We start from the raw sequence: 12,579 nt of genomic DNA, 5'->3' as shown, positions 1-12,579 counted from the left end.
TGCAGTGGTCTTCAATCTGCAGACCTTCCGATGTTGCAAAACTACAACTCCCAGCATGCCCGGACAGCCAACGGCTGTCCGGGCATGCTGGGAGTTGTAGTTTTGCAAAATCTGGAGGTCCGTAGGTTGAAGACCACTATTGGGTTCAAAATCTTTTTTTTTGTTTAGATTTTGCCCCTAAAAATTGGGTGCGTCTTATACTCCGGTGCGTCCTATAGGACGAAAAATACGGTATACATTTAAAACATTTTCAATCATATACAATTGTCTAGCAATACTTTTGGCATATAGAAACTTATGAAACACTGCACTAAATGGGTCTTGTTTTGGTAATATGTTTGTGGCATACTTAGTGTTTGTGTGGTACAGATGTGAACATACTGTAAGACGGTCAACTGATCCCACCAAAATCATTGGGTTTGGCCAGCTTTACTGGTATACAGGCAAAGTCCCCTCCCCCTTTTTAAATGAATAGCATACTTTTCCAGTGGGTCTTCCATTTTCCGAAGGTTCTTGTGAAATCTGGATGCCTGGATGTCCTGGGTCTCAATTTTGGAGGGCAGGAGGCCTTGTAGGCCGAGAATCTGTCGCTCTTGTAAAGTGAAGGCCATTCCCTAAAAAACAACATGGAGTAAGATGGGTTCAAAGCTTATCAGAGGCGCAGCAGGGGTACAATAGACACACAACCCAATCATATGTATGAGGCCTTTATGTGAGGGGGACTGATGGCTGTATATGTGGATGGGATGCATTTTATTATGGCCCTTCAGGTACGACAATCCGGCGCTGCAGCCAGAACCAAGGCTCGGTGTCCCTTACTGTTTTCTTACCACATGCCACCACCTGAATGTGACGTCCATCGTCTGCGCAAAGCTTACAATATGACCGGGTCTCACAGATACCGCCATCCCGTTCCTAAATACAACCGCAGCACCGTGGCTTCTCCTTGCCACTCCTCACCTTGTTTGTCCGTGGATTGAGCAGAAGAGCTTTTCCCTTTTCTTTGGTGTGAACGCTGCGGCGGGCCAGAGCGCAGGACCTCGCCATGATTCTCAGTCTGGACAACATTATGGAAGATTAACCTAGAAAGAAGAACAACTTCAATGTTAGTTACTGGAGACAACGGGGGGAAAAAAAGAGAAAAGAAGGACAGTAATAGAAATAGATAAAGCCGATGGATGAAGCTACTAAAAGGAACGCTGGGGGAATGAGAGAGATAAAGCAGAGCTGATTTTGTCATTTCTTTGACACTGCAACATTTGAGCTTGAGTGTAGCTGCAGTCCTATGTAAATAAAGAGATCCTGCATGGCAATATAGCCAAGAGATGTGCCAACTGACAATCCAAGCACAGCTACATCCGAAACACTCGGCTCTGCTGAATCTGTACAAAAGACAATCACCATAAGGTTAAAAGGGGTACTCTGTCCTTAAGACATCTTATCCCCTATCCAAAGGATAGGGGATAAGATGCCTGATCGCGGGAGTCCCACCGCCACCGCTATCATCAGCCTCTGGAGCAAACATCGCTCCGGGTCTGATTAATCACAATCACGGCAACCACACCCCCTCCCATAGGCTTTCATTAAGGGGGCAGAGCGTAACGTCACACGGGGGGGCGGAGCCGTGATGTCACGATACTCTGGCCCCATGATCGTGAGTCATTAGACCCGGAGCGATGTTCGCTCCAGAGGCTGATGATAGCAGGGTGCTGAAAGAAAGATTGCGGAGGTCCCCAGCAGTGGGACCCCCGCGATCAGGCATCTTATCCCCTATCCTCTGGATAAGAGATAAGATAAAATGTCTTAGGGCCGGAGTACCCCTTTAATCTATAATTACAGCCAAAGGTTTCATAAGATGTCACAGAACTTCGTTCTCGATTTATTGCTCCGTTTTAATTTTTGCTTAGTAAACTTGGCAGAGCTGGGGCACTGTATTGTGTAATACACTCAGACATCTCTTTGTGAAGAGAGACAGCGACACACACAGAGACAGCGACACACACAGAGACAGCGACACACACAGAGACAGCGACACACACAGAGACAGCGACACACACAGACAGCTGTTCATGGACTTTAGATTTTTGTAAGCATACCCTCCAATGACCTCCTGTTATCACCAGGGGGCGCCACCAGCAGTAATGTGGAATTATGTATCCTGTAGTAGGGTATATAAGCACACAGCAGTCTGGTTCGGTACTATAACAACAGTTGAGATGGGTTACTTTGACCTGGATGAGGAAGGCATCAGTAACCTGAGCTGCACATTGCATTGCAGGGTTGGCACACATGGCATCACACCCTGTCCCGCCCTTAGCACTGCGACGTGCCTATCTTTTACTGAGTGCATGGCTACCTGCCCAGCACCCCAATGACAGCTGAAGGATCCTATAATAATAAGTGTGTGGCCCGACTATCAATCACTGGCATCCGGGAAGTCAGCCAGCAGGCAAATAGTGTCCAGCTCTGCCATAGTGTAACACACCCACTGTTGGCGTGCCAGCTACCGACTAGTCGTCACTTACCAATGCTGCTGCCTTAAAGGACCCGTTTCTGTATCTCCCATTAATTTCTATGTAGGCTGACCACCCATGCCCAGACAACTAACCAGTGACAACAACAGGGGCCACAACTGTAGGGTCCCCTAAACCTTTAGGCGGTGTTTACATGCTGCGTAAATTTTGTGGTATTGTTGCATTTTTTTTTACTGTAATTTTCTAAAATTTTCACCAATCCAAGTAAAAATTCATAATCCATAGTAATGGTGCCACAACTGTACCGCAAATAATGATAGTGAACATCACCTTAGTGCTTGTATACACCAGCCCACAGATAGTATCCTACACTAGAAGCTTAGATACACAAAATTACCAGTATCACACTTTATGGGCACACACCAGCTCAGCAAACAGTATCTGACATGACAGGCTAAGATACACATGGTCAGCACAGTGTAACACATTAACACCTTTCATACAGCATTTGAGTAGACCGTATCACCCATAATAAGCTTAGATACACAAGCTCAGTAGACAGTATGGGGGAGATCAAAACCTGTCCAGAGGAAAAGTTGCCCATAGCAACCAATCAGATCGCTTCTTTCATTTAAAAAAAAAAAACGTAAGGATTGACTTAAAAGGGGTACTCCACTGCCCTGCTTCCAGAGCTCCGCTCCCCAGCGTCCGGAAGTTTATTGTTCCGAACGCTGCGTGCGGGCTTCAGTGTTCAGGGCCGCCCCTTGTGACGTCACGCCCGCCCCCTCAACGAAAGTCTATGGGAAGGGGGCGCGACGGTAGTCGCGCCCCCTTCCCATAGACTTTCGTTGAGGGGGCGGGCGTGACATCACGAGGGGTCGGGCGTGATGTCACGAGGGGGCGGGCCTGAACACGGAAGCCCGCACACAGCATTGGGAACAATAAACTTCCGGACGCTGGGGAGCGGAGCACCTGAAGCAGGGCAGCGGAGTACCCCTTTAACATTGTAGTCTGTTTTGCATCTTATACGTTTTTTTCCCCATACCTAAAACCGTAGACTACCAAATTTTTTGCTTCCGGTGAAAAACCGTATATATATATAAAATTTATTTAATTTTTTTTTTTTTTAAACATGGGAGTCAATGGCAACTGTACAGAACCGTATGTGCGTACGGATCCATCCGCTTTGCACCATGCGGTTTTTGACTTTGCACAGTTTCAATCAAACAAGTGAAACTTTATCGAAAATAGAGTGAAAAGTTAACATATACTTTATATTTTGAGGAATCAGTTTTTCATCAAAAACCAGATATGGGAACTGTATTGCAAAAACGTGGTGTGAATGTACCCTAACACATAGTAAGTTTAGATACACTGCTTTAGCAGATAGCATGATGCCTAGTAGGTTTAGATACACTGGCTAAACAGACAGTATAACACCTAGTAGGCTTAGATACACTGATTTAGCTGATAGCATGATGCATAGTAGGTTTAGATATACTGTCTGCTAAACTAGTGTAACACCTAGTAGGCTTAGATACACTGATTTAGCAAATAGCATGATGCATAGTAGGTTTAGATACACTGGCTAAACAGACGGTATAAACCTAGTAGGCTTAGATACACTGGTTTAGCAGATAGTATGATGCATAGTGGGTTCAGACACACCGCCTCAGATGACAGTATAACGCAGAGCAGGTTTAGATACCATAAAATACCTGGTGCTGTTCTGTTCAGTGAGGCTGTTTTCCAGGCTGGTGTATGTAGTGCAGCAGTCCTTGCTGTGGTCAGTACTGGGCAGCGGGCAGGGACATCACCCGTAATGGCGGGGGGGGGAGGTTACAGAGGCCGAACATATGTCAGGAGAACAAAAGCACCAGATGGACAGTGACGAGGGTGAGGACACCTGTCAGGTCCCGTACATGACCTCCTTATTATCTCACCATACAAGCCAATAGGAATACGTGCCTGCAGGCAAGTACATAATGGAGGGTCACTCCTTGCACAGACTCCTAGCCTGATAAGGTATACGGACAGGACCAGCAGAGCAGGATAGATGGGCAAGCACAAGACACCTCCACTTTATTCATCTTAGAACCCAACAGTTCCTTAAAAGCAGTATTCTTCAAACAGTAGGTCTCCAGCTGTTGCAAAACTACAACTCCCAGCATGCCCGGACAGCCTTTGGCTGTCCGGGCATGCTGGGAGTTGTAGTTTTGCAACAGCTGGAGACATACCATTTGGAAAACACAACTTTAAGCATTACGGTTTTTAATTTAAAAAAAAAAAAAAAAAAAACATATGCGGTTGCAGTACGGTTTTTAAACTGGAGACAAAAATGTGGTCAACCACAGTTTTGACTCCGGTTTAAAAACCGTACTGCAACCAAATAAGTTTTTGTTTTTTTAACATGGACGTCAATGGGAAACGCACATGTATGCAGTTCCATACGGGCAACCGTATACGTTTTTTTACGTTGCACATGCGCATTTGCATCCTAAAGTCCCCTCCCAACACCCCTCCCATTAAAAATGGACAACATTTTCAAAAACTTATATTTTTTATTTTTTTATAAAAACGGATGGAACTGTATGCACTTTTAAAAACAGTATACAGTTTAAAAACACATACGGTTTACTTTTTCCCATACTTCCCGTTTTTTTTTGCCAGTTTTCTTTAGAAAAACTGATTGAAAACAGTATGGCAAAAACGTGATGTGAACCCAGCCTAAACGGAAATTCCACAGCAGATATTTCCATGAAATCAATGGAATATCCAAGCGGAATATTAACGCGGAATTCCGCTATACAAATCTGCCATGTGAACATAGCTTTAAAAGGGAATGTGTTGTCAGAAAGTGACCTTTGGCTCAGCCTTAACAACCCCCCCCCCAACCCCAATAAAAAAATAATTTACAGTAAAAGAGAAATGCCTCCAGTATATGACAAATACAAATTTGTGCCAAGAAGCAGCCGCATAGAAGACGACCAGATCCTGCCCCGCTCTGTCACGCACCGTTACCGGTTCTGGATGGTGACAGGCTGGTTCAGTAGGGCACGGGTAGGATCTCGCTTTACACAACACAGCGTCTAAAGGTGACAGGGAACAGAAACCAGCAGTGTCAGGAGCCGAGCACCGCAATATCAGCAGATGTTTGTCCCGGAAATGAGAGACTGCTGACCGAGCCAAATGCTGGCGGTGAGGCCTTTAATAGACATCAGTCACATGGATGGAGCTTCCTGATTAATAAAGCCTCGAGCAGGACCCAGTATTCCAGGAAGATTCCAAAGACGGCAGTCACAGATAAAACTTCATAAAAATCCAGAGCTTCCTGGTTCATACAGTCCTACACAGCCAGAGCAAATAGAATCAAACGTCTGCACAAAATCCAATGTGCAAATTATATATATATATATATATATATATATATATATATATATATATATATATATAGATATAGTCAGGGCAGGATCACACTACTTTCCGTAGTGTGAATGGGACCTAAGGTCTGCTAAAATCTGAGATGAATAGGGCAAGAACATCAAAGTCCCTTTCTTAAAAGAGGTGATCCAGCTTACATTGAGTTCACATCTGTGTTAGAGGCTCTGTTATGGGTCTGTTCACTACTAAAAAATGGAGCCGCACGGTCATCTGTACAACAACGGACCCCGATGACTTTATGGGGTCCATCTGTTTGCAGTATTTTTTCTCTGCACATTTCCTGCTATTTACCGTATATACTCGAGTACAAGCAGAGTTTTTCAGCACGATTTTTCGTGCTGAACCCCCCCCCCCCCCCCCCCCTACTTATACTCGAGTGAACTCTCCGCCTGTCAATCCCTTCTCAGTGGTCTTCAACCTGCGGACCTCCAGATGTTGCAAAACTACAACTCCCAGCATGCCCGGAAAGCCATCGGCTGTCCAGGCATGCTGGGCATTGTAGTTTTGAAACCTCTGGAGGTCCGCAGGTTGAAGACCACTGCGGCCTTCGTGCTATTAACCCTTTAGCCGCGCGCTCAAAGCTGAGCCACGTGGCTAAAAGTGAAAGTAAAAGTGCCCGTCTAGCTCAGGGAGCTGTTCGGGATCGGCACGGTATAACAGCTGTAGCACAGGAGGAAGGTCTCTTACCTTCCTTCCTACAGTCCAATCGCCGATTGAATGCTTCAAGCCTGAGATCCAGACTTGAGCAATCAATCGCCGAAAACACTGATCATTGCATCCCTATGGAGATGCATTGAACAGTGTTAATGATCTGTTAATGCAATGTTATAGCCCCCTATAGGAGCTATAATATTGCAAAAGAAAAGTGTAAAAAAATCATTAACCCTTTGAATTATCCCTTCCCCTAATAAAAGTTTGAATCACCCGGCATTTCCAATAATAAAAAAAAAAAAAGTGTAAATAAAAACAAAAATAAACATATGTGGTATCGCCGCGTGCGGAAATGTCAGATTTAAAAAAATATACCGCTAATTAAACAGCACGGTCAATGGCGTAAGCGCCAAAAAAATTCCAAAGTCCAAAATAGCGTATTTTTGGTCATGATATCATGAAAAGATGAATAAAAAGCGATCAATAAGTCCTATCAATCCAAAAATGGTACCAACAAAAACTTCAGATCACGCCGCAAAAAATGAGCCCTCATAGCGCCCTGAACACGGAAAATCCTGCATGAACTTTTCTGAAGTAATACAAAAATCAAACCTATGCAAGTAGGGTATCATTTTAACCGTATGGACCTAGAGAATAAAAATAAGGTGTCACTTTTACCAAAAAATGTACTACGTAGAAACGGAAGCCCCCAAAAGTTACAAAATGGCTGTAGTTTTTCAATTTTGTCGCACAATGATTTTTTTTCCCGTTTCGCCATCGATTTTTGGGTAAAATTACTGATATCATTACAAAGTAGAATTGGTGGTGCAAAAAATAAGCCATAATATAGATTTTTAGGTGCAAAATTTAAAGAGTTATGATTTTTTTAAAGGTAAGCAGGAAAAAACGAAAGAGGAAAAATGGAAAAAACGCCCGGTCCTTAAGGGGTTAATGCACCTATAGGTTTTTGCTTTCTTTTCTTGTTGTCCATATTTTTTACCCATGTGAGATAAAAGCTAAGTTTTATCTATTTTTGTGAGCTGGACCCCCTTCATTGCTTGTACCATATCTTCCGGGATACGGCCGCTTTGTCCGTGCTCCAAGTTCAACTGCAATGCCGCTTGAGAGCCGCAATCCTATCCATTGATGTCCATAGCGAGTGGTGAGCTGAACAATGTTCTTTTCTTTTTGTCTAAAGATCAACAGGTTTTCACTGTCTGAGTGTGTAATGGAGTGTAAGCTCCTGTGGGCAGGGTCTAATCCACAGATTTACAGGTAATCGGGATAACATCTGGAGCCGGATACACACTGAAGATCCTGTCCCTGCAGATAATCAGATGACATACCAGAAAGTCCTCATCTTAAAAGGGGTACTCTGGTGGAAAACTTTTTTTTAAATATCAACTGGTGCCAGAAAGTTAATTACTTCTATAAAAAATTCTTAATCCTTCCAGTACTTATTAGTGAATGTATACTACAGGGGAAATTCTTTTCTTTTGCGATTTTTTTTTTATCTGCCACGACCACAGTGCTCTCTGCTGACATCTCTCTCTATTTTAGGAACTCTCCAGAGCAGCATATGTTTTCTATGGGGATTTTCTCCTGCTCTGGACAGTTCCTGACACGGACAGAGGTGTCAGCAGAGAGCACTGTGGTAGTGACAAAAGAAATCAAAAAAAGAAAAGCATTTCCTTTGTAGTATATAGCCGCTAATAAGTACTGAAAGAATTAAGGTTTTTTTTTTATAGAAGTACGGTAATTTACAAATCTGTTTAACTTTCTGGCATCCGTCCGGGCATGCTGTCCGGGCATGCTGGGAGCTGTAGTTTTGCAACAGCTGGAGGTCCGCAGGTTTGGGACCACTGCTGTACGCTGTATCCCTATGCCTGGGCTGCAAAAGATAAACAAAATAAACTTTAACTTACCTATGTCGACCTCATGCTGTTCCTGTGGACTGGAACGTCGGACAGCCATCAGTCTATCACCGGCCGGAGCGATGTTCCACCCCTTCTTACATGACAGTGCGTTTAACCCATCACTGGCCGGAGCGGAACATCGCTGCTGTCACGCCCCCTCCATAGGCTTGCACTATGCTCCGTCCCCGTGATCGCCAGATTTGTAAACAGATTTGTAAATTACTTCTATTAAAAAAAAAAAATAAAAAAAAATCTTTACCCTTCCAGTATTTATGAGCAGCTGTATGCTACAGAGGAAATTTTATTTTTCAAATTTCTTTTTTGGGTTGTCCACAGTGCTCTCTGCTGACACCTGATGTTCGTATCAGGAACTGTTCAGAGCAGGAGAAAATCCTCATAGCAAACCTATTCTGCTCTGGACAGTTCCTGATACGATCAGGTGTCAGCAGAGCTTCAGATTAGATGTAGATCCTGACAAATTATTTCTTAAAATGTTGCCCACATTTCCCATGATTCCTCTGGCTTTGCAGAGACAGGGTGTGGTGTTTGATCATTTCACCTGGTCATCTAATTAGGCCACTAGTATTTGAGTTTACTCAGGTGAACTGATTAAAAGGGGTACCCTGGTGGAAAATAATATTTTTTTTAAATCAACTGGTGACAGAAAGTTATACAAATTTGTAAATTACTTCTATTAAAAAATCTTAATCCTTCTAGTACTTATCAGCTGCTGTATACTATAGAGGAAGTTAGTTCGTCCTTTCCAGTCTGACCAGAGTGCTCTCTGCTGACACCTCTGTCCAAGTCAGGAACTGTCCAGAGCAGGAGAGGTTTGCTATGGGGATTTGCTCCTGCTCTGGACAGTTCCTGACTTGCACAGAGGTGTCAGCAGAGAGCACTGTGGTCAGACTGGAAAGAACTACACAAGTAAGAACTTCCTGGGGAGCAAACAGCAGCTGATAAGAACTGGAAGGATAAAGGTTTTTAAATACCGGTAGAAGTAATTTACAAATCTATATCACTTTCTGACACCAGATGACTTAAAAAAAAAAAAAAAAAAAAAAAATTCCACTGGAGTACCCTAAACTCATAAGTGGGTTGTTGTCAGTTCACAGCATGTGCAGTTTTGATGCATTTCTTATTCAAAGTGCATTTTTTAGAGAAATATCACCATGAGGCTAATATGATTTGACCTATAACATCAACAACTGATGTGCTTTATGAAGATTTGAAGTTTTCAGGCTGTGTTCACACATTGAATTCTAACAAATTTTTCCCCATATTTATACTGCATTTTGCCTGTTTTTGATGCAATTTTTGAAAATTGTAGCAAAACCAACACGTGTATGGCAATTTGCACAGTTGTGGTAAAATAGCAAATTTTTTTTACATGATTTAAGAAAAGTCATAGCAAAAAAAAAAAAAAAAAAAAAAGCTGGAGGGGAGGTATATACAGTCAGGTCCATAAATATTGGGATACAACACGATTCTAACATTTTTGGCTCTATACACCACCACAATGGATTTGAAATGAAACAAACAAGATTTAACAGCAGATTGTCAGCTTTAATTTGAGGGGGGAGAAATAGCCGATAACTTATACCGGAATATCGGTATAAGTTATCGGCCTTAAAGTTCACAGATTATCGGTATCGGCCCTAAAAAATCCATATCAGTCGATCCCTAAAAAGAACCAAAGAGTTTATTAAGGGAAAGAAGTGGAATGTTATGCAATGGCCAAGTCAATCACCTGACCTGTACCCGATGGAGCATTTCACTTTCCGAAGACAAAACTGAAGGGAAAATTCCCCAAGAACCAGCAGGAACTGAAGAACGTTACAGTAGAGGCGGCAGAGCATCGCCAGGGATGAAACCAGCAACGTCTGCTGATGTCTGTACGTTCCAGACTTCAGGCTCTAATTGACTGCAAAGGATCTGCATTTGATTTATGATTATTATCCTTTCCAATTACTTTTGGTCCCTTAACAAGTGGGAGGCACATATGCAAACTGTTGTAATTCCTACACTGTTCACCTGATTTGGATGTAAATACCCTCAAATTAAAGCACACCATGTTCAAATCCATTGTGGTGGTATATAGAGCCAAAAATATTAAAATTGGGTTGTATCCCAATATTTATGGACCTCACTAGGGATCGACCGATTATCGGTTTGGCTGATATTATTGGCCAATAATCACGATTTTGGACATTATCGGTATCAGCAATTACCTTGCCGATATGCCGATAATGCCCCGCCCCCTGGCCACAGATGACCGTCGCCGCCCCATCGCCTTCCCCCCCCCCCATCCTCTGGGCACATACTGCCGCCACATCGCCTCCCCCCATCCCCGGTGTTATACTTACCTGTTCCCGGGGTCCGCGATCCTTCTGGCTCCTGCGCTGTTGCTGTGCACTGCGTAATGACGAGTGACGTCCCCAACGCGACGTCACAGTCAGTACGCACAGTGACAGCGCAGGACGCCGACTGAGCCAGAAGGATCGCGGACCCCAGGAACAGGTAATTATAACACTGGGGATGGGGGGAGGCGATGGGGCAGCGGCGGTATGTGGGCAGAGGATGGGGGGGGAGGCGATGGGGCAACTGTGGTGGTGACTCAGGACCCCCAGGACAGGCAGGGGGGGGGGGAGAAGCGGGCGGTGGCGGTGGTCTCTGGCACCGCAAAAGCCACTGCAGTTAGTTGATTTAAGGCGCCCGCTTTAAATCATTGATCTGCAACGGCTTCTGCCCCGCCGGGGGGTTGAAATAGCCGATAACTTATACCGGAATATCGGTATAAGTTATCGGCCTGAAAGGTGACAGATTATCGGTATCGGCCCTAAAAAAAAAAAAAATTGATATTGGTCGATCCCTACACCTGACTGTAACTGCTACATATCCTGATCCCATAGAGATAGCAGCAGCAGTATAATGATAGAGCTGGAGGGGAGTATAATTACTATATAGCCTGATCCCATAGAGATAGCAGCAGCAGTATAATGATAGAGCTGGAGGGGAGTATAATTACTATATAGCCTGATCCCATAGAGATAGCAGCAGCAGTATAATGATAGAGCTGGAGGGGAGTATAATTACTATATAGCCTGATCCCATAGAGATAGCAGCAGCAGTATAATGATAGAGCTGGAGGGGAGTATAATTACTATATAGCCTGATCCCATAGAGATAGCAGCAGCAGTATAATGATAGAGCTGGAGGGGAGTATAATTACTATATAGCCTGATCCCATAGAGATAGCAGCAGCAGTATAATGATAGAGCTGGAGGGGAGTATAATTACTATATAGCCTGATCCCATAGAGATAGCAGCAGCAGTATACAGATAGAGCTGGGGGGGGGGGGGGGAGTATAATTACTATATAGCCTGATCCCATAGAGATAGCAGCAGCAGTATAATGATAGAGCTGGAGGGGAGTATAATTACTATATAGCCTGATCCCATAGAGATAGCAGCAGCAGTATACAGATAGAGCTGGGGGGGGGGGGGGGGGAGTATAATTACTATATAGCCTGATCCCATAGAGATAGCAGCAGCAGTATAATGATAGAGCTGGGGGGGGGGGGGGGGAGTATAATTACTATATAGCCTGATCCCATAGAGATAGCAGCAGCAGTATAATGATAGAGCTGGGGGGGGGGGGGGGGGGGGGAGTATAATTACTATATAGCCTGATCCCATAGAGATAGCAGCAGCAGTATACAGATAGAGCTGGGGGGGGTGGAGTATAATTACTATATATCCTGATCCCATAGAGATAGCAGCAGTATACAGTTGGAGCTGGATAATTTGGAGCTGCATAAATGAGTTCAGCTTTCAGGTGCTCCGGTGGCTGGAGACTCTTTCCTAGGACTGTATCCACCTTTTCCAGCCCACCGGAGCACCTGAAAGCTGAACTAATTTATGCAGGATAAGTCATCAACTGCCGAGCCGAGAAGTTCGTGACAAATCGAATTTACTGTAAGTTCGCTCATCTCTACCGGTAATCTGCAACCTTTCAGGCAGATAGCCAATAACATACCGATATTCCGCCGGTATAAGTTATCGGCTATCACAACACCCCCCCCCCCCCTACCCCC

General features: G+C 44.1%; 1 protein-coding gene across 2 annotated transcripts in view; it reads right to left on the bottom strand.

Moving 5' to 3' along the window:
* The window catches only part of ME2 (malic enzyme 2), a 59,451-nt gene that overhangs the window by 44,026 nt on the left and 2,846 nt on the right, over positions 1–12,579 (bottom strand). For both annotated transcript variants that reach the window (XM_056544271.1, XM_056544261.1), the window contains exons 2-3: positions 961–1,082; positions 481–614 (exon numbers count right to left, since the gene is read on the bottom strand). In XM_056544271.1, coding sequence (XP_056400246.1) covers positions 481–614; positions 961–1,068 — 242 coding nt within the window. In that variant the 5' untranslated portion in view covers positions 1,069–1,082. The remainder of the gene's footprint in view (positions 1–480; positions 615–960; positions 1,083–12,579) is intronic.

The sequence above is a fragment of the Hyla sarda genome, chromosome 1, assembly GCF_029499605.1.
Source record: "Hyla sarda isolate aHylSar1 chromosome 1, aHylSar1.hap1, whole genome shotgun sequence".
Taxonomy (NCBI): Eukaryota; Metazoa; Chordata; class Amphibia; order Anura; family Hylidae; genus Hyla; species Hyla sarda.
This window is presented reverse-complemented; position numbering and strand designations above follow the sequence as displayed.